Source organism: Crotalus tigris, unplaced genomic scaffold (genome assembly GCF_016545835.1).
Source record: "Crotalus tigris isolate CLP2741 ecotype Arizona unplaced genomic scaffold, ASM1654583v1 scf7180000018856.1329670, whole genome shotgun sequence".
Classification (NCBI taxonomy): Eukaryota; Metazoa; Chordata; class Lepidosauria; order Squamata; family Viperidae; genus Crotalus; species Crotalus tigris.
This window is the reverse complement of record NW_024097237.1, coordinates 657,396-682,181: the sequence shown is the minus strand read 5'-3', so window position 1 is coordinate 682,181 and position 24,786 is coordinate 657,396. Positions and strand designations below refer to the sequence as shown.

The window sequence follows — 24,786 nt, the reverse complement described above, 5'->3', positions numbered from 1 at the left end:
TCTCAACCAGTTTGTAAACAAATTCCAGAATATCAAACAATTGCCTCTCACAAGTTCCTGCATACCATTGATTGAGATGAACAAACAAACAAACAAAAAAGACCAGAAGACCTGAAATTAGAATTAAGTGTTCATAATGATGAGCACAAAGCAAGGTATCTATTGTTGCCCCAGTTGTGATAGAGAAATATATTTTGATCTTTGTATTGTATATTTGAATTATTCAAACATTTTATGGTGAAATCCTTACAGCTTAGTCTCCAATGCATCACCCTACAGATACCTATATATCTCCCGACAGTTCTTTTGACACAAGAAAATCAATTCCCTGCTTGATTAAAAAAAATTGATGAAAAACAATATGATAACAGCTGTACAGAGCAGAGTTCCAGTCCCAAATCTTTATTTCGAAAAGGTGGAAGACTCCCCCCCCAAGGTACAACTATCATGGTTCTGACAGATGTTACTCTTCAAAGAACTTCGAGGCATTGTTTACCTTAAAGAATCTTTATTCAAAATAACATGGCATCGGTATGTACATGGTCGAAGCCAAAAACTGGATTCCCCTCCCCTGGGCACATAATATCAAAGCACAATTCCCTCCTCCAATTAACAGTCATAAATCACATTCTCCCAATTAGTTTGAAATGCAAACCTTCCCTCCAGTTTCATAACCCGGCTATTTCTTATCTTCTCTTATTTCAGACAACCTTGAAGAATACTCTACTACAATATTGTTATGTCTAACTAATCCCCATACACATTCTTCCCCCTCCCCCCTCCAGCACCATCTAATGCTAACTCTAAAAGTAACACACAAGTTAAAGAGAAAATGGCTGCATCTTCATATATTGTCAAAGCAAGAACATCCGATGTTAGCAGCGTTGACAACAACATTTTGATTTGTTATTGTTATTGCTTTACAATCATCATTTCAGAGTTGGTATTTCTTCACAGATTCTTGAAAGAATTAAGATGAACTGGCTTTGGTACATTTTTCATGTAGAAGTCATTAGTCATGCACGACACATACAATTTTCCTTATTTTAAAATAAAGAAGCCTTAATTTTCTGAGACAACCTTTGGCTCCTCCTCTTTACCACTCTTCCTGTAACCCAGTCTTCATTATGTTCCTGTAAAGGCAGGGGAAAATTTACCTACATATCCAGCCTGGCCCTATTTCTTCCTTATGTTTAATGACTAAGGCAAATATAATATTACCGCATCTCCTGAGTAGTTGCCCTATTTCCTTGTTGGCTCAGTCATTTTAAACTATATTATTATGAACCTATCAAAAATGTAGGCCAATCATAGTTAAGGCTTACCTTAAACTATGTAAGAAACAATATTTGAGCTCCCTCTTGTGGGACTGACTATAAGAATGTAAAAACCACCTCAGTTTCTACAGACTATATCTAGACTTAAGGAGTTTTTGTTTAGATTTTTTTTTTCATTCTTCTAGACCAGTGGTTCTCAACCTGTGGGTTGGGACCCCATTTGGGGTCGAACGACCATTTCACGGGGGTCGCCAAACAACGCAGTCCGCCATTTTCCCCCCCTTTTCCTTAGCTGTGCTACTCCCTTTTATTCTATTGGCTTTTGAAAGCCATTAGAATAGACTCTCTTGAATAGAGTCTAATTCTATTGGCTTTCAAAAGCCAATAGGAATGGTCCAGGCTGTCTCTGCCCTGCTGAGCCCACCAAAAGTCCCATTCTGCAAACGGTGCTGCACCAGTTGAGTAGTCCTCGACTTACGACCAGTTGAGTAGTCCTCGACTTACGACCAGTTGGGGGTCGTGGCATTAAAAAGGTTGAGAACCACTGTTCTAGACAGCAAACATATATATAATATTTAACACTCTTTCTCCTCCTATTTTTCCTATAACAACCACTCTGAAATGGGTTGGGCTGAGAGGAAGTGACCGGTCCAAGGTCACCCAGCTAGTTTTCATGCCTGAGACAAGACTAGAACTCACACTCTCCTGGTTTTTAGTCTAGTGCCTTAACTGATTAAATCCAAGAACAAATTTATGTATATACATTTCTAGATTTGTTTCCTTTCATAATCAAAGTGTAATTCAGTCATTAATATTAAAAATTGTCACTCTATGCAAACAATGCAACTGAGGATGGTTGAAGGTTATAAATCCTGAGGCCCTCAAAAGCATACCATGTACAGGTAGTCCTCAGTTTACGACCACAACTGAGCCCAACATTTCTGTTGTTAAGTGAGACATTTGTTAAGTGACATTTTACGACCTTTCTTGCCACAGTTGTTAAGTGAATCACTGCAATTGTTTACTAACATGATTGTTAAGTGAATCTGGCTCTCCCCATTGATTTTGCTTGTCAGAAAGTGAACACATGACCTGGAGGCACAGCAATGGTCATAAGTATGAACCAGTTGCCAAGCTTCTGAATTTTGAGCACACGATCATGGGGGGGTGCTACAAAGGTCATAAGTGTGAAAAATGATCGTCATAATTCACTTTTTTCAGTGCCGTTGTAACTTTGAACGGTCACTAAATGAACTGTTGTAATCAGCAAAATAAATTACCTCGCATTCCCCAATAAAATTAGCTTGCTAAAGATATATATTACTTCTAGCACACAATGAGAATTAAAATCACCTGCCCTCCTGCCAATCAGAGCCTATGTTACCTGTTCAAAGATAAGAGATTACACATTGCATAATAATAAAAAAAAAACAAGTTAGAATATTTTGCAAACCCAGCCATTGTTGTCTGTAAATCACATTTATGGCTTAGCATGTTGCACAATATTCAGCACATTAATTAGGAAAAGAATCAAAGGTGCTAAAGGATACATCAACAGAGTGCAGACCATCACTGATTATTAATCACAGTGATTCGGTTGCACTCAAAGAAACAACTGAGTTCACCTATTAAACCAAGATGTGATTTAATCCAAACTCCAATCCAGCCGCTATATTATGGCTTAGCATGTTGTGTGAATCAGGATGGTATGGATATTACTCACAGGGAAACAAAAATGACAAAGTGATTACTCTTATGTATAGGGCAGTGATGGCGAACCTTTTAGAGACCGAGTGCCCAAACTGCAACCCAAAACCCACTTATGCATGTTGAGTGCCGGGTGGGTGTGGCCAGTTGGCTGGGCGTGGCCAATTGCTGGGCGTGGCCCCTTGGCTAGGCATGGCTGCGTTAATAACAGGAGACTGGGTGGGACTAAAAAGTTCGATCAATCAATTCCAAGTTTGCAAGATCTTTTTTTTTCCCATGAGAAGTTGAAATTGACTGATTGAACCTTTTTTTTTTTTTTTTTGCACATGGCGGCAGAGGCCTAAAGCAAAAAGGTTTTATAAAACCCAGCTGAAGGCCTAGGACAGGGGTGACGGCGCATGTGCCCACAGAGAGGGCTCTGAGTGCCATCTCTGGCACCCGTGCCATAGTTTCGCCACAACTGGTATAGGGCTTTTTTATATATTCAGGCACTCTCAAAAACGGGATATTGAATAAAATGAAGCAGTTAAGTTTCTCTCTGACATAGATTTCATGATATTTTACACACTATACAGCAGTATTATCATTTTTTCCCTATTGTATAACAATTATAAGGTATTTTTTGGGAACCACTGATTTCTATCTAATGTATGATGATGTATTTAGATGTTCAGTATTTTTGTTTCTCATATTTTATTAGTTTTTTGCATTCACTGTTTATCTTTTGTAATTGTTTTTTTTAAATCTTGTTATACATTAAAATTAAAAAGAAATTCTGAATTAGCATCTGACTTCTGTTCTCATAGAATAGATTATGATCTACTGCAATATTTTGCTACAGGATGTTCTTGTACTGAATTATATTTAGTGTATCTAAGTGAATACTTTAAGTATTTAATTAAACAAATCAAGATTCAAGTATTTAAATATATTTTTGCTGCTGAAATTATACAACAGTATTGCATTGCGGACCACTGCAATTATCTTCCCAATACCTTCTTTGCTTATGTTAGCAGTGATTCACCAAATCATACCACAGATTCACAGACCTAGTTAAGGATGTCATTGTGCTATAAGAAGGAAACAGAAGTGAATCAGAAGTAGCCTACAAAAATTCTAGGACAGAAGAAAACCAGTTTACTCTCTTTTTCTAAACAAACATTCAGTCTAGAAGTGCTGAAATAAAAGGAATTTTGTCAAAGGATAACTTGCTAAATTATAAAAACTTAAATTAACATTTAGTATTTGAAAATAAGCAATTTCATGTTAATACATAAACTGCTAGTGAAGAGCTGTTTCCAATTTCTGGATTTCAAACACATCAACCTGATTACCAATTTAGAAAATAAAAATTAAGGATTTGAAATTTAAACACTGAAATACTTGTTTTCCAATTCCCCCAAATCGTTAAACTTTATTGAATAAATGTTAATATATATATTCTTACATATTCCTATTAAAATCTGTGGCAAAGAGATCTTTTGACTTGCATTTTCTCCTAATACCTGTAGTTTATACAGGATCTTTTCTACCTTTTCTTACAATTTTGGGAGTAATGGGATATGCCTTACCTGCCATCCACTCCGCCTGTATGTTATGCCAGATGTTGATGTTCTTATCTCCATTTCCATGCTTCATGAGCATAAAAATATCTGGCTAATATAGTGTATTAAATCTTAGTCTTTAACCCCAGCCACCCCATCAGATCCATAGCTTGAGCCTGATGTCACCAAATTCTAAGTTCTGTCATGGTATTCTAAACAATTGTCTAGCAGTTCTTTGTTGCCAAGGATATTGACGCATTCCAGAAACATGGAGAATTTCAGCCCGAGATCTTCAGCTCAGGTCCATTCCCGGTATGTGTTTAACTCTCCGAGGACTTGCTTCACCTGATTTTACTCGTTTCACATACTACCCAACGGGATTCTTTTTATTCCACTTGACCAATTTATTATATTGATTATAGTAATAATGCCTCATAAATGTGTCTAGAAAGCCATGAAGAAGTTGGCATATAGGAAGCCGACAAGAGCCAAATTGCAAATGATCAAGCACCACCAACAGTTCTCTTCTTAAATACCTCCCTACAGAGAGAGCTGTTGTTGTTTTTAATTAAGAACAAAGATTTAACGACACCCCAGACAAAGACCAACAAACTCAAGAACTCTCCATATTATATATTTTGGAAAAAACACAAATCACAGCTTGTAAGCAGGTATACATGCAAAACCACTGAGAACCAATATTTTTTGGTACTGTACCCATCATGAGTATTTATGCTAGTTTAGCTAAAAGCAAGTTACTTGCTAGTATGACACATCCTTTACTTGTCTCCCTTTAGTGTTACGATCAGGAAGTTGATAATTCCTTCTATAACTCTGATGAGTGTTATTTAGTAGAGATTATTAGAATATCCATTACCACTTAACATAATTGCTTTTACTACTTTATTATCCCATTCATCAGGTTAAGAGACCTTCAAGCTGTTTATAAACCTATTTTCTAATTTAAAATTGCATCACAAAAAAGGAAGTGGAGGGAAAGCAACAGAAAAGCCAACTCAGATACTAGTTCTTAATGTCACAATTGTTTTAGCACAGGCATGTCAAACTCGTGACATCACGGGATGTATCATGACTTTTTCCCCATTGCTGGCAATGGGGTGGGTGCGGTTTCAGTGTGACACATCTGGCCTGTGGGGTGGCAGTTTGACATGCCTGTTTTAGCAGGTAAGAGAAGAAAAATGTGGATAATTCAGTACAGCTAGTCCTCAACTTACAACAGTTCATTTTGTTTGAAGTTACAACGGCACTGAAAAAAGTGACTTGTAACCATTTTTTCACACTTACAACACTTGCAGCATCCCTGTGGTCATGTGATCCAAATTCAGATGCTTGGCAACTGACTCATATTTATGTTCCAGGATCATGGATCACCTTTTGCGATCTTCTGACAAGCAAAGTCAAGGGGGAAGAGCCAGATTCATTTAACAACTGTGTTACTAACTTAACAACTGCAATGATTCACTTAACAATTGTGGCAAGAAAGGTCATAAAACAGAGAAAAAAAATCACTTAACTGTTTCAGTTAGCAACACAAATTTTAGGCTCAATTCTGGTCCCAAGTTGAGGACTATGGTACCTATAGAATGGATATGCCCTGTGACAGGAGAATGGTGCAGTCAAAAGTAGCTGATCTCAATACAGTAGGAGCAATTGAATACACTTGTTTCATCTATACCCCAGCTTGATAGCATTACCGCTACAAGATGATGATTAAAAAAACAGCTAGAAATATTTTGTTGCTTATCAGAACTCCATTTTTCCCTGATGCCTAACAGAATAACTATTATTATTATTAATAATAATTTATTGCATTTATATGCTGCCCAACTCTCAACTGCTCTGGGCTGCTTGCAATCATTAAAATATTTAAAAACAAAGAACAAATGAGTTATTGAACTCTTTACAATCTATTATATCTAGTTATAGGGTAGACAAAAATTAGCATTTGAGTGGATTTTTCCATTATCTTGAAGGATGTTACTTTTCTATGTGATTTAAATACAAGATAAATACAGAGAGGATATTAGTATTAGTATTCTAGAGAGAATCTCCAGAATAAAAAAAATAATCTTTTAAATATTAGATATATAGGTAGTCCTCAATTTAAGACCACAATTGAGCTCAGAATTTCTGTTGTTAAGTGAGACATTTGTTAAGTGAGTTTTGCTTCATTTTATGATTTTTCTTGCCACAGTTGTAAAGTGAATCACTGCAGGGGATAAGTTAGTCACCTGGTTGTTAAGTGAATCTGGCTTCCCTATTTGATTTTGCTTGTCAGAAGGTCACAAAAGGGGATCACATGATGCTGGGACACTGCAACCGTCCTAAATACATGTCAGTTGCCAAGCATCTGAATTTTGATCACATAACGGGGATGCTGCAAAGGTCGTAACTGTGAAAAATGGTCATAAGTCACTTTTTTCAATGACGTTGTAAATGAAAATGGTCACTAAATGAACTGTTGTAAGTCGAGGACAACTTTTATACATTAGATGTATAAGAAGAAAAGTGGAAGCGGTCAAAAATGATGAGTAGAGTCTTGGCCTGCTACAGTGTTATGTTCCTAAATTATAAAGAAATAATTTCAGTAATTAATTTTTCACTAATTAATAATTACTGTCTATTATATATCTCTCTCAATCTCTCTCTCATATATAATATCATGTATCTTATATTCTAGAATGAAACAAAGGCTGTGAAAATATTTAGAGATCCTTCACATCCTGGACATAAACTGTTTCAACTTCTTCTCTCAAGAAGATGCTATAAAGCAGTGGTGGCAAACCTATGGCACAGATGCCAGAGGTGGCACTCGGGGAGCCCTCTCTGTGGGCACACGTGTCATTGCCCCAGCCTTGCCTCCCCCCACGACCCCCTCTCCAGCAGCCCCCCTGAAGGAGAGTCGCCCCGAGCATGGCCCACACAGAGCAGCGTAGCCAAGGACATGGCAGCCAGGCAGTGTAGACAAGACTCTGCCCTGACACCCCATCATGTAGTTGATGCTGCAGGGCACAGGCAGAGGGTGTGGCCGCCATAGTGCTGCTGGGATGCCTGGCCGATCTGCAGCAGGCCCTGGAGGCAATGATTGGTCCTGTGGCCAGGCGGGGCAAGGGATGGGGTGGCAGAGTGGGGGCAGGGCAGGGGGGTGGAACAGGGGCAGTGCCAGTTTTTGGGCACTTGGTCTCTAAAAGGTTCGCCATCACTGCTATAAAGCATCCTACACAAAAACAACCAGGCAGAAAGTTTTTCTCCCCATGCCATCACTCTGTTAAATAACTATTTCTCACAACAATGTCTATGCCCTGGGATGTTAGACCACTTAATAGGGCTGTATTATTTATTATCCTCATCTGTCCTATTACCTATTTCCTTAGATTCTTATACCTGTAACTTCTTGTTGTGTCTCACGATTTATATTGCTTTTGTTTAGTATCCTATTATAATTTATGTTGATTGCTTTTGTTTAGTATCCTATGATTTATGTTGATTGCTTTAGTATCCTATGACTATCACTGAATGTTGTATCTGTGATTTACGATTTTATGATTACGATTATCACCTGTTGCTTGTATGTACAGAGAGCTTATGCACTGGAGACAAATTCCTTGTGTGTCCAATTGTTGTTGTTGTTAATTGCGAAGTCATGTCCGACCCATCGCGACCCCATGGACAATGTTCCTCCAGGCCTTCCTGTCCTCTACCATCTTCTGGAGTCCATTTAAGTTCACACCTACTGCTTCAGTGACTCCATCCAGCCATCTCATTCTCTGTCGTCCCATTCTTCTATTGCCCTCAATCTATCCCAACATTAGGCTCTTCTCCAATGAGTCGTTCCTTCTCATTAGGTGACCAAAGTACTTGAGTTTCAACTTCAGGATCTGGCCTTCTAAAGAGCAATCAGGGTTGATCTCCTCTAGGACTGACCGTTTTGATCGCCTTGTAGTCCAAGGGACTCGCAGGAGTCTTCTCCAGCACCATAGTTCAAAGGCCTCAATTCTTTGGCGCTCAGCCTTTCTTATGGTCCAAATTTCACAGCCATACATGCAACTGGGAAAGCCATGGCCTGGACTATACGCACTTTTGTTGGCAGGGTGATGTCTCTGCTTTTTAGTATGCTGTCTAGATTTGCCATAGCTTTCCTCTCCAGGAGCAAGCGTCTTTTAATTTCTTGGCTGCAGTCCCCATCTGAGGTGATCTTGGAGCCCAGAAAAATAAAATCTGTCACTACCTCCATTTCTTCCTCATCTACTTGCCAGGAAATAGATGTGTCCAACAGCACTTGACAAATCTATCTATCTATCCATCTATTTATCTATCGTAGTTATGAGAAGTCAAGCAATTGAAAATCAGGAAACAGGATAATTAGTGCTCTTCCTGCAGATTCGTGAAGCCTGTGCGTATTTATTTATGCGTTAAGTTACACACGGGGGGGAAAAAGGTCTTAAAGCAAATATAGGGCTTTTCACGGGTTCAGTTTCCCCTTCGCTCTTCTTGGTTAGTCAAGAACAGTAGGATTTCTAAAAGGCCACTGTTCGCTCTTCCGGAGCAGCCCGGTAGGGGGGACTCTTTATGCGGCTGCACCCTCCCTACAAGAGCAGCCACCAGAAGGGACCGTTGCTCAGGCAGCCCTCTCTGCCTCTATCTCTCTCTCTCTCCCCCCCCCCCCCCCGCTCGCCCGCCCTACGCGTCTTCCCCGTTTCCTCCTCCCGCCGGCCTCTCCTCCTCCTCCCCCTTCGCCTCTTTCTCGCGAGGTTTCCCCCAACTCTCGCGACAGCCCCGCGTCGCCATCTTAGTTATTCTGGCGCGGTGGTCTCCGTAGTCGCTGCCGTCAGCGCCGCCGGGGGAAGGAGAAGAAGAAGCAGAAAAAAAAAAAAAAGGCGCAAGCAGCGGCCTTGGCAAGCCAGGTTGCGCGGGCCGAGCTGCAACGGGCCGAGCTGCGAGAGCGGAGTTTTTCTCGCTGCCCCGGCCGGGTTGTTGGGGGCGACCAGCTGCCCCTTCCCTGCGGCCGGCCCCGCTTGCGGAGCGGAGTGTCGCGTCAACTGTCGTTGCTGGCCCCGCCCCCTTTCTTGGCTGGGGCCCGGGGCCCTCGCGGCCACCTCGGCCATTGCTGCTGCTGCTGCTCGGGGAGGCGGGGCTGGGGCCGCTCTGGATGGTGGTTAAAATGATCATAGAAAACTTCGAGGCGCTGAAATCCTGGCTCAGCAAAACCTTGGAGCCCATGTGAGTAACCGAGCCAGCCACTCCCCTTGAGCCCCTTATAAGGGCTCGCGTGTGCACCCGGACACTGTGTGTGTGTTTGGGGGGGGGGGTTTCCATACACGCAGTGTGGCAATCTCTGCCTCTGGAGAGCTGCTCCTACAGCCCTAAATGGCCCCTGCTTTCCAATTGAGGAAGTTCCCCCACTTTGTATTAAAACATGGCGATGTGTAACTCTTCCCACCCCCCCCCCAGCTCTCCTTTGAGATCGTGTTTCATGGGGATGCTGCTATACGTGTAAAGGAGAGTGGGAAGGGGGATGCTATGCAGGGAGGTTTTAGATAACCCACCGCTCGGTCATCTGTGACAACATTATTCAGTTCATTCAAAGCTTAACCTGCCTATGTCGAAATTAAACTGCCAGATTAATGCATGGATTGGAACCGTGCAAAAGAAATCTCTAGCGCTGCTACTTCAGTATGTTTGTCATTGAGTCATTTTTATGAGGCTCTGAAGTGACCAGGGAGCCAGTAACTCTGCAGGATACGCCAAAATGGAATAAAAGGAACACTGGGAAAGCCAGATGAAAAAAACAAAACATGCAGATTGACTTAGGTTTTATCTCAAACTCTTCCCCTGTTACCACAGTGCCAGCAAAAACCCAAAACTAATTCAGTTTAACAAACGAAAAGCAGCAAAAACCTAGTTGTAATGGAAATCAAGCAGGACCATGGTTTCAAAACTATAGAAAACATTGGGTAATCGCTTTGAAATAACAATAAATGATATAATTCCTTTGACCAAGCCTGCTTCTGACGCTTAGATAATCCAATTGCTTCACTCCTGGATCATCTAAGTGTCAGAAGCAGGCTTGGTCAAAGGAATTATATCATTTATTGCTATTTCAAAGCGTGCAGTTACCCAGTGTTCTCTATAGTTTTGACACCGTGGTCTTGTTTGATTTCCATTACAACTAGGTTTCTGCTGCTTCTCAGTTGTGCAACTGAGTTAGTTTGCAAAGATCCATGTTGCTATCAATACATAGAAATAATCTTCAAAATAGCAATAAATGACTTTTTGCCTGATACAATTCCTTTGATCAAGCATGCTTCTGACACTTAGATGATCCAGGAGTGAAGCAACTGTGTCATCCTTTTGGGTTTTTGCTGGCATTGTGATAATAAGGAAAAAGTTTGAGATAAAGCATAAGTCAGTCTTCATGTTTTGCTTTTTCACCTAGTTTTCTTAGTGTTCCTTTTATTCTATTTTGGTATATCCTGCAGAATTACTGGTTCCCTGATAATTTCAGAGCCTCATAAAACCACTCCATGACAAACATACTGAACTACCAGTTGTAGAGATTTCTTTCTATATAACTAGGAAACATAATGTGTTGAAAACTGGTTCTTATTGTTAAAGTGGAATCTGGATTGATATATGGTTCCAGGTAGGATTTTTAAAGAACCAGCTTAAGTAGATAATTAATTCAATTATTTACTTCTTCCTTTGGTTCTTTAATTAATAAGATTCAGAGCAAAATCTGATTTTGTACAATTGTTTGGCATAGTTTTCAACAGCAGCGTTTAACTGAAGTTACTATTATCTTGAATAATGAGGGACTTTTTTAACCTTGAAGACAATTACTCTATACAATTGTGAGATCAAAATCTAAAATTCATTTCATTGAAAATATTTTTACAGCATTCAGAAACTTATATGCAAGAATACAAGGTGTAATATGCAGTAAAGGATGGTGCAAACTTTTGTTATGTTAATGGATATGTCTCCCATTTTAATTTAACTGCTGCACAAAAGCTAGGTGAAAGAAAAATTGTTGGATTAATGTTCATTCTACTGTTTTGGGAAACTGAACTATAGAAGCTTTTCGATATGCTTTTATACTTTATATGGATACAGTTTATGCAAACTCATCAGTGAAGTTTAGAAGACTTAATATTCTGCTCAACTTGTGAACTGATTTTTCCTCCATTCCCAAAAATCTTGTTTCAGCACCAGAGAGTAGCTATCACAAATAAAACGTAATACTAGGGATGGGGTATTTTTTTGGAGAAAACCATAATTTTACATAAATAGAAGTTATATATGTCTTAGTTGAGCTTGTAAAAGTGATATTGAAGTTGGAATCAATATTAGATTATGAGGGTACTAGAACGCCTACCATTTTACCCATTATTGCAGTAGCAAGATACTAGAATAGGGTAATGCATAAATTTTGGCAAGTGTACACACATGTACACACATTATGTTTCCTTTCAAGAGCCACAGGCCTTATGTGTAGTAGAATTCGCATATAATGGAACTTCAAGCAATGGAGTTGCATATGCAGAATGAGTTCTAATCCAGCCTATTTTTTATTTCATTGGAAGTTTGCATTAGTGTAATGTTAGTATATATTTTCTTGATAGAGGAACATTCGAAACATGACTTCTCCTCCTCCCTGCATTAATATTTTGATATATACGTAATTTTTGACTTCTGGCCACAATTGAGCCCAAAATTTGTGTTGCAAAGCAAGATAGTTGTTAAACGAGTTTTGCCTCATTTTTACGACCTTTCTTGCCACAGTTGTTAAATGAATCACTGCAGTTGTTAAGATAATAATACAGTTGCTAAGTGAATCTGGCTTCCCCATTGACTTTGCTTGGCAGAAGCTCACAAAACCTGATCATTTAACCCTAGGACACTGCTAGATATATGTGGTTGCCAAACGTACGAATTTGAATCAAATAACCATTGGGATGCTGCAGTGGTCATAAGTGTAAAAAACAGTCATAAGTCACTTTTTTCAATGCTGTTGTAACTTCAAATAGTCACTAAATAATGGTTGTAAGTCGTGGACTATCTGTACAGCAGTTGCGTCTTCTTCAGAACTCATTTTAGTACATGACTTGATTAGACTTGGGGTGGGGGTGCAAAAAAGTGAATTTATTTAAGCTTTAATTTGCTTATAATATACTCTCTGTGCATGCATGTCTATGTATATTAAGGTGACTTTTATGTACCACACATGTTGAGATGACTTTTTTGGTTACTAATCTTTCTTCACAACTCTTTGTGAAGAACAATGGCTGCCCTAATCCCATTTATCTTTTCAGTAGGCTGGAGGATTTCTTCATACAGCAGTAAATCAGCTACACTTACTGCAAAAATAAGTTTTGATGTATCATTCTGAATAACCTTTCCTATTGTTTTCTATCGTTCTCCCAAGTTGGAAATGTCCCTGGAGATATTATCCATGCAGATTGGGCAAACAGTTTTAGCGTTGTTACAAGTGTTGATTTACTGCACTGCTCCTTTGGGGGTGTTTCATTTATATCTGATTTGAACTTGTTGCTTTGCCTTTCCTCAAATTATTTTTTTAGGATTTTAAAGTAACTACTTATTTCCGCATTGTGTTCTTTACACATCATTTAATAATACTGGACAATTGAATATTTTATCATATATTGACATTGTGGAAACATAAGCTCATTAAAATACAGTGTTCTTTATTCTTGTTACATACCCTGGGATTTTGTAAACCATTATAAAGGGAATATGAGTAAGACGATGCTTTAATTGTAACTCCTTGTATCTTCTTTGGCAAATAAGAGTGGTACATTATAAGTGAAATTATAACAAAGAAAGGAAAAGTCAGCAACCTTGGAATCAAAATTTTGCTGAAAATGTGAGAACAATTAAGAAAAAAACAGGGAAACATCAAAGATGAGAGTATAGCACCACAAAAAAGTACTTACAAATAATATCTAGAGGTCTCCCAAAGTATCAGTAAGAGAATTGAAATTGAGAATGAGAGGCAAGGTTTCTAAATGAAATTCCCATTTTTAGAAAATATTTTATATACTCACTCCCAAGATTGCTGTTAAGATCAAATCCTTTTAGCTTTTAGTTATTTGGAGGTTTTAGCAGTGGAGCACAGCTATTGTTGACTGAAAATTGGTATACTATTGCAGCTTCATGGAGCAGTGAGGGAAAAAAATAGTCAGATCAACCATAGGAATCAGTGGGGTGAAAAATGTTGCTGCCAGATAGTCTTATAACAGCTTTTACATTTATTTATGAGGAGATTGTACGGCTGATCCATTCAGAAGAATTCTTGGATGCTTTGGGATCCCTGAAATAAGAAGAATAACCAATCATTACTAACTGGATTGATTCCTTGATATTGCCAAATTTATACTTAATATTATCAGAAATATAACCAGTGTGCAGGCCAGAAAATTGGGTACAACTATGGCAATTACCGTAGAGCCAGGAATTGAAGTGTGCAGCTATTACCTATTTTGTTTCTTTCTGCAGTTCTTTGTTCATTTTGTTAAGATTAACAAGTTGTCAATGAAGAAGTGAGGAAACTTTTCATGTAAATGAATTTTTGGATATGGATTTATTTCTTATATTAGGAGAAAAGATATTTTCATACATCTCGGTTCATAAACATCAGAACTTGTTTTGTTTTTAAACGTTTCATACAGGTTCATTCATACACATTAATTCATAAACTTCAGAACTTAATAGAACAGTATCCTGTGATTGCTAAGCCCCAATTGGTTGCAGCTTAGATGATGGACCTCCAGATCCTGTGAATTACGATATCCAGTATATCCAAGTTTGGTGTAGTGCAGGGGTAGGCAACCTTGGCTCTTTTATGACTCGTGGACTTCAACTCCCAGAATTCCTGAGCCAGCCATGCTGAGGGGAAAGGGAGAGTTTCCAAGCTGAGCCATGCTGGCTCAGGAATTCTGGGAGTTGAAGTCCACGAGTCATAAAAGAGCCAAGGTTGTCTACCTCTATAGCAGTTAAGGCAGTGGTTCTCAACCTTTTTAATGCCGTGACCCCCAACCAGTCATAAATTGAGGACTAAACCGATCATAAGTCGAGGACTAAATCGGTCATAAGTTGAGGACTAACCAACCGGTCGTAAGTCAACTTTCCCTGCCCGGGAGCGCCGTGCATGCGTGGTGCTGCCCCCTGCTCTGGCCGAGGCGTAACTGGCAAGTGGCAGAGAGGGAGCAGGCCGACCACCGGCAGGGCAAGGGAGGTAAGACACCCGCTGGAAAAGGAGAAAAAAATGGCGGACAGCCTTGCTTGGCGACCCCCGTGAAATGGTTGATCGACCCCAAATGGGGTCGTGACCCATAGGTTGAGAACCGCTGGGTTAAGGCATCAGGCTAGAAACAGGGAGACTTGGGAGACTATGAGTTCTAGTCCCACCTTAGGCACAAAGCCAACTGGGAGACCTTGGGGTAGTGACTTTTGCTCAGACTTAAGGAGGCAGTGGCAAGCCACTTCTGAAAAACCTTGCTTAGAAAACTGCAGGACTTGTCCAAGTAGTTTGTGAGAATTGGACATGATTGAATGAAAGGGGGGGGGGGGAGCTAGTGATAGAAAATGTTGGAAGCTGTAGTTCAGCAAGACTTAAAGGACTGTAAGTTTTATCAATATGATTAGTTAAAATTATATCTGTAATTGAAAGACACTTAAATTTCAAGTTATTTTATAAGGCTTTTTCAAATAGTGTAAGAGTTTAGGTTTGAAAAAAGAAAATTGCCTTTCAAAATTATCCCTACAGTCTAATTACACACGTTGGAATTTATCAGACACTAACTTTCTTACTTTTGACAGAGTTCATATTAGAAATGAAATAAATTGCAGGTATTAGTTTTAAGGAGTAGATAGTATGACGTCAGAAAATGAAGTCATTTACAAACTAAAAGTAAATCTTACCTGATATTTTCCTTTATTTTCAGCTGAAATCAATCTTGTATTCCATGCTATGGTTAGCTGTACTTATAGCTTTGTCTGACTCATTTCATTTAAAATTCAGTCTGAAAATAAAGAATGTATTAATAATTTATTTGCATTATAATGTGCAAAATATATATCAGAAAATTGGACCCACACCAATAAAAGCTTTTACTTGCTTTAAAAAAAATTAACATAAAAACTTTAAGATCTATAAGCTTCTGTTCTGTGGTTCTTAATTCAGCTCCAGATTAAAGGAGAAAAAGCCCTGAAGCATATTTATATCACTTAGATATAGAAGGAATTTATACTAAAACCCTGTGTTAAATGTTTAACATAAATCTTGTGTTAAATATTGCTTCTTTGTTATAACTGCTTTTTGTTGAAAGGATATGCTTCAGGAGATATCATTAAAGTATTGTAAAGTTAATTTTTAATTTAGAAGAACATGCAGTCTTCCAAATCTCTCTGATATATTTGAAAATGCTTCCATTTTTTAGAAATCACCTTTGAAGTTTGCTTTCTCATGATGTTAATGTTAGTGGGTTGATGAAATCCTTGTAATGTAGATTGAAGCATTAATATAAAACAAGATTGTTGAACCTAAACTAAGTATTATTCTATCAACATTTGAAGAAGTTTTTGATTAGGAAAAATATCTGGAGATACTATATTCTCAGAAGGCTAAACTCCTTTTCATCATGATTATAGAAATTCTGTGCTGCCTTTCAAATTTACATTACTTGGATTAAAAAAAAACCCCTCTCTATAACTGAATTGTTCTTTGGGGTGTATTTCTGGGGAGGGGCACTTTTGATGAAATCTTTTATTTTTAGAACTAATGCTATTTTTCTTTCTGCTCCTTTAAATGTTTACTCACTGTAGCTACAGAAATAATTGCTAGATATATAATGATAATAGATATTGGTAGAATAAATTCTATAATGGTGTTCAGTTGAAAAGAATTCATTTTTTAGAAAAGTGTTAGGGATAGGAAAAAGTAACCTGTCTCTGTATATATTTGGAATAAAAGTCAACACAAGTAGGGAATAGCTAGGAATTATGTTATGACTATAAATTAAATCTGATTTGGTAGATATTGTATGCATAAAATAAAACATTACATGTGTGGGGTATGTTAGACATAATCTATTACCTCAAAACGCGGTTTAAAAATTCCTTTATGAATTAATTGTGTTCTTCATTTATAGATGTGATGCAGATCCATCAGCCCTTGCTAAGTATGTTCTTGCCTTGGTGAAAAAAGATAAAAGTGAGAAAGAACTTAAAGCACTATGTGTGGATCAACTGGATGTATTTCTTCAGAAGGGTAAGTTCTTGTAAATTTAAAGCTTCAGGACCTAATTTCAAATTCTAATCTCATTTAGATTTAATCTATTTGATTTTAATTATAATTTGGAAATGATTTTACCAATGCCTCCATTCCCCATAAAAATATAAAACTATAGTATGACCTGTAACATAAACTTTGACTGACTGATGTTTGAATGCTGCTCTTGCAAATAAGTTCACCATAAGGTTTTCTTTTGGATTCTCCAAATAATATGTTTTGAAAAGTTATAGATAACTACCTAAAATAAAATAATCAGAGAACTTTCAGGCAATTAGTATGTGTTCCTTCCCTCCCTCCTTCCACCTCTGAGTATTCTAAAAGGTAGCTTTGGCTTGAAAACATTATTGCCTAAGTAGCTAAATTATCACAAGCATCTAGTGTCTCATTGCAGAACCAACATAAAATTATGTATATATGTTTCCAAAGCTGGAAATCCTAGAATTGGTTCTATGGAAATAGAATTGTCCAAATAATGATAAAGTACAAAAATGTTAATATTCCAATAATAATAGCCCTTAAGAATGGTTCTTAAGTTGCGAGTTATGTACTGTATACTGCTTGGGTTTCATTTCAGAGACACAGATATTTGTAGAAAAATTATTTGATGCCGTAAATAGCAAGAGCTATCTACCTCCCCCCGAGCTGCCGTCTTCAGGAAGCCTGAAATCAGACTTCTTTCAGCATCAAGAAAAAGAAGCAAAAAAAGAAGAGGTAATAATCAGCCATATCTTAAGTTTATGTCCTACAGGTAGTCCTCAACGTCTGACCCCAATTGAACCCAGAATTTCTGTTGCTAAGCAAGATAGACGTTAAGTGAGTTTTGCCCCATTTTATGACCTTTGTTGCCACAGTTGCTAAGCGAATCACTGCAGTTGTTAAGTTAGTAACACAGTTGTTAAGTGAACCTGGTTTGTCAGAAGGTTGCAAAAGGTTATCCCGGGACACTGCAACTCTCATAAATATATGCTAGTTGCCAGATGTCCAAATTTTGATCACATAACCAAGGGATGCTGCAACGGTGAGTGAAAAACGGCCATTAATTATTTTTTTCCAGTGCCATTGTAACTTCAAATGATCACTAAAGAATGGTTGTAAAAGGTCTATCTGTGTCTTGTAACCTGATCTACATATTTCATTGCTGTTCTTACTTTAGCACATATGAATGACAGTTTGTTAAAAGTATGATATTTCTGATGAATGTCTTCTAGACTTCGATCATAGTTAGTTCTGACAACATATATGGTAGTGATATAAAACTTAAAATATATCAGATTATGTAATACTATGAGAAACAGGTGGTAAGGGATTCTTAATAGAGCACAGTAGCACAAAATATCATACTTTATTTTTAAGTTACTATTATGATAATGGTATTTTCTTTAGGATAAATAAGATTGGATGTGCAAAGTTTGTGGGTAAATCTTGGAGAACTTTGTAAAGTTCACTCGTATTTATACTTATTTATACTTTATTTATTTGGCCAAGTGTGGTTAGACACACAAGGAATTTATCTCTGGTACTTTCATTTTAACTTTCTTTCATTTGGTTGTTAGAAAAACAATCTGTTTTATATTTTTTATCAAGGTAATTAAGGAAGAAGAACGAGAGAAAAAATTCTCTAGAAGGCTTAATCATAGTCCTCCTCAGTCAAGTTCACGATACCGAGACACCAGGTAACACCTATTTTTTTTCATTCTTGAAGTTGATAAATGTTTCTGATTTTTAGGACACTCGTACAAATGCTGAGACATTGGTTGTGTCACTATCACAAGGTTTACAGAGGTACAAATGAACAGGTGTCTGTGCAGAATGTATTTTAAACAACATTTAAAAATCAGAATGTTTTGAAGTTACTTTCTTAATAGACATACAAGCAAGTGCATTTCATGAAATATAACTTATTCACAATTGATTTTAGAAAACTGCCAATATCTGGATTTTCCTCTTTTGTTTTTGTATAGTTAACAAAATTGGCCAGTACTGTATATGTTAAGAGCCATTCAGGCACTAAATTTGCACTAAAATTGCAAAATAAGTAAAGAAAGTAACATTGTTCCTTTCATTATTTTGTCATAGACAATATATAGTGTTTTGTCTATCTGTCAAATTGATGAATTTTGCATTTCTACCAGTTTTGGTTAAATATTTCTGCTATTGTTGATATAAACAGCCTTTTTATATATGAATTTTCCATTTAGAATATAAAATATATTCTTATAAAGTTTTCTTGTCCACAATATTTAGAAGCAGGGATGAAAGGAAGAAAGACGAGCGTTCTCGCAAGAGAGATTATGATCGGAATCCTCCACGAAGAGAGTCCTATAGAGACCGCTACAATAGAAGAAGGGGAAGGAGCCGAAGCTACAGTAGGAGCCGTAGTCGAAGCTGGAGTAAAGAAAGGTTGCGGGACAGAGATAGAGATAGAAGTAGGAGTCGCACTAGAAGTAGAACAAGAAGCAGAGGTAACCAATAACCCTAAGTATTAATGTGCACAGAGTGTGCTTCATTTAAATAAATATAATTATAGAGGTAGCATGTAGGAAGGTTCATTCAGACATTCTTTGCCCTTTTTTGACAAATGGACCACGTTTTTGCTTTTTAGCTTTCCTTTACATCAGGGGTGTCAAACTCAATTTCATTGAGGGCCGCATCAGCATTACGGTTGCTCTCGGGGCCGGGTGGGTGTGGCCACGGTGGGTGCAACCTACTGGGTGGGCGTGGGTGGAGTGGGTGTGGCCTACTGGGTGGGCATGGCTAGCTCTACATCGTTCGTGTCAAGGGTGCCTGTTGGGGCCTGGGCAGGAGTGGGACAGATCTGAGGGTCTTTGGCAAAGGGGGTGGGACCGGGGCAAGCGCCAAGACATGGTCCATTTCTTCATTCTTCACAAAGGGTGACACTTCCCCAGCGGGGCCGACACGGGCTGGTTCCTCGCTGTTTCTAGACGGCCTTGTGGCCATCTATGCTGAATGTGTTTCAGGATAGATGGCCACCATAAAATTGTACATTGGCTCCCAGCCGGCCAGGGCCAAGGCAGCGGGGGCTGTTCCCTCACTGTTTCCAGGATGGCTTTGTGGGCCACATGAAACCACTTCTCAGGCTGCATCCGGCCCCCCGGGCCTTGTGTTTGACCATGTCTGCCTTACATGCTTTTTCTGTATCCTGCAAGTTAAAAATACAATGTAATTTTCTGAAAGCCCAACATGTATTTGACTGCCCTGTCTTCTGGCTCCATTGTCCAGAGCACTGTGATGAAATGTTGTCTGGATGCACTCTGTCCCGGGAATTCAGACAACATTTTGGATTGCCACAGTCACTCCTTCCCAGGAAAAGCAGATAACATTCCATCATAAGCATTCTGTTACCGTAATTAAAAACATCGGTCTATCTCAGGACAAAATGTGCAGTTTTCAAATTAATTCAAAGCTATGGATGCCCACGGAAAAGAATTTATACAGATTTTAGAATTTATTATATTATTGGAAAAGTTCACTGGCTTATTGTCTTTTTTTATTACATAAATTAGATTTTGAAGGGTTTCTTTTGTGAGAGTTGATTAGCCTGCATAGTGATTGATGTCTTGCTTATGTTATCCTGTCACTTTCCACAGTTCTCAAATATTCTTTTATAGAAAGAGATCTGGTGAAGCCAAAGTATGACATGGACAGAACAGAACCATTAGAGAATAATTACACACCGGTTTCTTCTGTAACAAACATTTCATCCGCTCACTATCCTGTCCCTACGCTAAGTAGCACTATAACTGTCATTGCTCCTGCTCATCATGGAAATAGTACTACTGAAAGTTGGTCAGAATTTCATGAAGAACAGTTGGACCACAATTCCTATGGAAGGCCTCCAATGCCAAAGAAACGGTGCAGAGACTATGATGGTAAGGCCAGAAAATTTGACCCAAATATTAAAGATAAGATAATAATGCATGTACAGGTTGTAGTTCTCGACTTACAACCAAAATTGAGCCCAACATTTGTTAAGTGAGTTTTGTCCCATTTTACGACCTTTCTTGCCACAGTTGTTAAGTGAATTACTGCAGTTGTTAAGTTAGTAACACCATTGTTAAGTGAATCTGACTTGCCCATGGACTTTGCTTGTCAGAAGATTTAAAAAGTTGATCGTCACAGCAACCGTCATAAATATGAGTCAATTGCCAAGCATCTGAATTTTGATCACGTGACCACAGGGAGGCTGCAACTGTCGTAAGTGTGAGAAACGGTCATAGGTCACTTTTTTCAGTGCCGTTGTAGCTTCGAACGATCAGTAGACTGTTGTAAGTTGAGGACTACCTGTATTACTTTTATATTTATACTTCTTTTTTTGTACTTGAACCCCATAGAAATTAATGATCAAAGATCTTAAATATTCCCATTAGATGATTTTGTCTTTAGTATTTTATATACTATTGTGTAACGGTATCAAAGAATTTATTTATTTATTTATTTATTTTTAAAATTTATAAACCGCCCCACTCCCGCAGGACTTCGGGCGGCTAACAATAAAAACACCATATAACATGACAAAACAAACAATACAATAACAGTCATCCAGGGGTCAGATTTTGTAAACCCCAGGCCCGCCGGAAAAGCCAGGTCTTAAGCAGCTTGCGGAAAACCAACAGGGTGGGAACGGTCCTAATCTCCGGGGGGAGCTGGTTCCAGGATGTGGGCGCCATCACAGAGAAAGCCCTCCCCCGCGGCCCCGCCAAATGGCACTGCTTGGCCGACGGGACCTGAAGGAGGCCCAGCCTGTGGGATCTAACCGGACGAAGGGAACTATGAGGTAGTAGGCGGTCTTGCAAATAGCCTGGCCCTGAGCCATATAGAGCTTTAAAGGTAATAACCAACACCTTAAATTGGACCTGGAGACCAATAGGCAACCAGTGCAGCTCACGGAGGATAGGTGTAACGTGGGTGTACCGAGGAGCACCCACTATCACTCGCGTGGCTGCATTCTGGACCAACTGTAGTCTCCGAATACTTTTCAAGGGTAGCCCCATGTAGAGCGCGTTGCAGTAGTCCAGATGTGAGGTGACGAGGGCATGAGTGACTGTAAGGAGAATCTCCCGGTCCAGGTAGGGTCGCAACTTGTGCAACAGACGAACTTGTGCAAAGGTCCTCCTAGCCACAGCCATCAAATGATGTTCCAAATTCCGCTGTGGATCAAGGAGGACACCCAAGTTGCGAACCAGCTCCGAAGGGGATATATTTTCCCCTGCTAGAGTCAACCCTGGACAGTTAACATGATCCTTGGGAGGCAACATCCAAAGCCACTCGGTCTTGTCAGGATTGAGCCTGAGTCTGTTAACCCCCATCCAGACCCTCACGGCTTCAAGGGAATAAAAGTTCATTTCATTGTAATGTATTCAGCTCTTGCATAGCTACACTCTTAATGCTTATTTAGAATGCTACACAGTTTCAGAATGCTGCACGCTTTCCTAATTTTATCTTGCATTGGCTTTTCAGAGAAAGGCTTTTGTATGAGAGGAGATATGTGTCCCTTTGATCATGGAAGTGACCCTGTAGTTGTAGAAGATGTGAACCTTCCAGGCATACTGCCTTTTCCAGCGCAGCCTCCAGTTGTTGAAGGACCACCTCCTCCAGGACTTCCACCTCCACCACCTATTCTTACTCCTCCTCCTGTAAATCTTAGACCGCCTGTCCCACCTCCAGGCCCTTTACCACCTAGTCTTCCACCTGTTACAGGTAGGTTCTCTTAATTGTAACTCGATGACTGACTGCAAACATCAGACACTATGTGTCCAGATAGAGTTTACCAGTCAAGGTTGAGTTTTGGTTGAAATGATTCCTAGCCAGTTCCAAAATATGTGCAATAAGATCTGCTTTCTCTAAAATATGGTAGTGGAGAAGCATGGATCTCACTTGGGTTAATGGAGACTTGCCAAAGCTAGCGTAGCACTTCTGAAATTTACCCATCGGATTTCTGGATGCCCAGCTTTCCTAATGCCATGGTTAGAAAGGAAATATAATAGTTATTTTTTTTCCCCTGAGACCAGATGTGTTTGCACATGGATGGGTGAGAGGGTCTATATCTTACATTGTGCCTTAAGGAGAGGATGAGTCGGATCAGTTCATTTTCTGATTTATGTGTGTTTCATTGGTGCTGGACTGCTATAGAGGCAAGGGACTAATTAACATTAATCCCAGGTACCAGCCTTTAAACCAGTGCTTCTCAACGTTTGTGTGACGGCGACCCCCGTCACACAAACGTTCTGCGCATGCGCGGTGCCGCGCGCATGATGCGTGATGCGCATGCGCGGCGTCGCCCCCATGCACGACGTGCGTGCGCGGTGCCCCCATGCGCGACGTGCGTGCGCGGTGCCCCCATGCGTGACACGCGTGCGCGGCGGCTCCCCATACGCGGCGCACGTGTGCGGCGGCGCCCCCATGCGTGACACGCGTGCGTGGCGCTGCCCCCATGCGCGGCGCGCGTGCACGGCACCGCGAAAAATGGCGGATCGCCACCTTTGGCGACCCCCGAAAAATGGTCGATCGACCCCAAATGGGGTCGCGACCCATAGGTTGAGAACCGCTGCTTTAAACTTTACTTTTCAGGGAAGTTGTAGGTCTTCATTTTTAGAGAATCCTATAGGGTTCAGGCCAGGTCATGAGACTGAAATAATATTGTTCCGCTGAATCACTTTCATCAGGACCTGAATTGAAGGTAGCCTGTTTCTCCAGTCCTCTTAATATTGCAGGTCAACCTGGTTCAGGAAACCTTAACAACAGCGAACCATCCCCATGTCACCTTGTGGTTAGATTTCTACAATGGATTTTTTCGTGGATCGTGTTTGAAGACAATTTGGAAATACTTAGTTGGTCAAGAACAGCTAAATTCAGCCCTGTAACACCTGTGGTGGGGCATCCATAGAACATTTTAAGTTGACGCTTTGCCTCCTGAGTAATAGAATGCCTTGAGTGTCCCAGGCTTTTGGAAATTTCTCTACCGTTCCCTGTTTATTATCCTTTTGGAACCTAATGATGTTTCAGCTACTTCACGGAAGATTATTTAGTATAATTGCTCCTAGTTTTATGAATGTATTTTTCTTTTTTTAAATTGCCTTATTTGCACAGAATTTGGCAGTCTATAAAAGGTGTGAAATAAATAGATAAATAAATACTCCTACTCTACATTATATAACCATTTTCTCCAAATCACGCACATTTTCATTATGATGATATATAGAAGGAGATGTCTTTTTAGATATGCAAGATCCAGATGAAGCTTTAAAGAATTAAAATTTGACTGATTGCAAAGCACACTTCAGTGATGTTTCCTTTAGTTACAGTTCTAACACTTGTATTATGAAATAGTTGTACAGCTGGCAACAAGTTGGAATTTGCAATGAGAATAATTTGTAGTCAGAACTGCTGCAACTATTTTTTTTCTTTTCCACATTTTACATTAAAAAATAATTGTTTTATGGTGCACTAACATGATACAACAGATTATTTCCTCTAGTGATTGCAGACAAGTTTTCTTGATAAATGATTTATATCTCTCCTGAAACTATTGCCATCCCAAAGAAACAAAACATGTTAGCCATTACTTACTTCATACTGCTACCTATATACTGTTAAAACTTCCATTTCTGATTGTTTGTAACCTTTAATTTGGCAATAATCAACATCATAGGGCAACAATCAAGATACTTCAAATGGGCTAACTTACAAAATGCATCCAAAACCTAGGACCTACGATATTTGTGGAATTGAAATTCATCAGACCTCTGGTTGCTTCAGTGCTGTCATGTTTGGCCAGTTGTGTTTGGATAGTGGTTATTAACAATGCTCCCTGCCAGCTTCCCGCAAGGCAAGCCAGTGGGAAGGTTGACAGGGAATTCAGAAATTGTTCCCATTCCCACTGTTGTTGAGTCCATTCCTGGTTCAT

The 24,786-nt window shown here is 39.2% G+C and overlaps 2 protein-coding genes across 5 annotated transcripts in view; one reads left to right on the top strand and one right to left on the bottom strand.

Moving 5' to 3' along the window:
* The window catches only part of NDFIP2 (Nedd4 family interacting protein 2), a 57,564-nt gene extending 52,873 nt beyond the window's left edge, over positions 1-4,691 (bottom strand). The window contains exon 1 of one of the 2 annotated variants that reach the window (XM_039356980.1): positions 4,556-4,691. In XM_039356980.1, coding sequence (XP_039212914.1) covers positions 4,556-4,615 — 60 coding nt within the window. In that variant the 5' untranslated portion in view covers positions 4,616-4,691. The remainder of the gene's footprint in view (positions 1-4,555) is intronic. The other variant, XM_039356982.1, reaches the window with a different exon arrangement.
* Positions 4,692-9,329: 4,638 nt separating this feature from the next.
* RBM26 (RNA binding motif protein 26) overlaps positions 9,330-24,786 on the top strand; it is a 45,362-nt gene continuing 29,905 nt past the window's right edge. For all 3 annotated transcript variants that reach the window (XM_039356978.1, XM_039356976.1, XM_039356977.1), the window contains exons 1-7: positions 9,330-9,769; positions 16,720-16,838; positions 17,437-17,573; positions 18,447-18,535; positions 19,107-19,324; positions 20,492-20,752; positions 22,341-22,580. In XM_039356978.1, the coding sequence (XP_039212912.1) occupies positions 9,699-9,769; positions 16,720-16,838; positions 17,437-17,573; positions 18,447-18,535; positions 19,107-19,324; positions 20,492-20,752; positions 22,341-22,580 (1,135 nt within the window). In that variant the 5' untranslated portion in view covers positions 9,330-9,698. The remainder of the gene's footprint in view (positions 9,770-16,719; positions 16,839-17,436; positions 17,574-18,446; positions 18,536-19,106; positions 19,325-20,491; positions 20,753-22,340; positions 22,581-24,786) is intronic.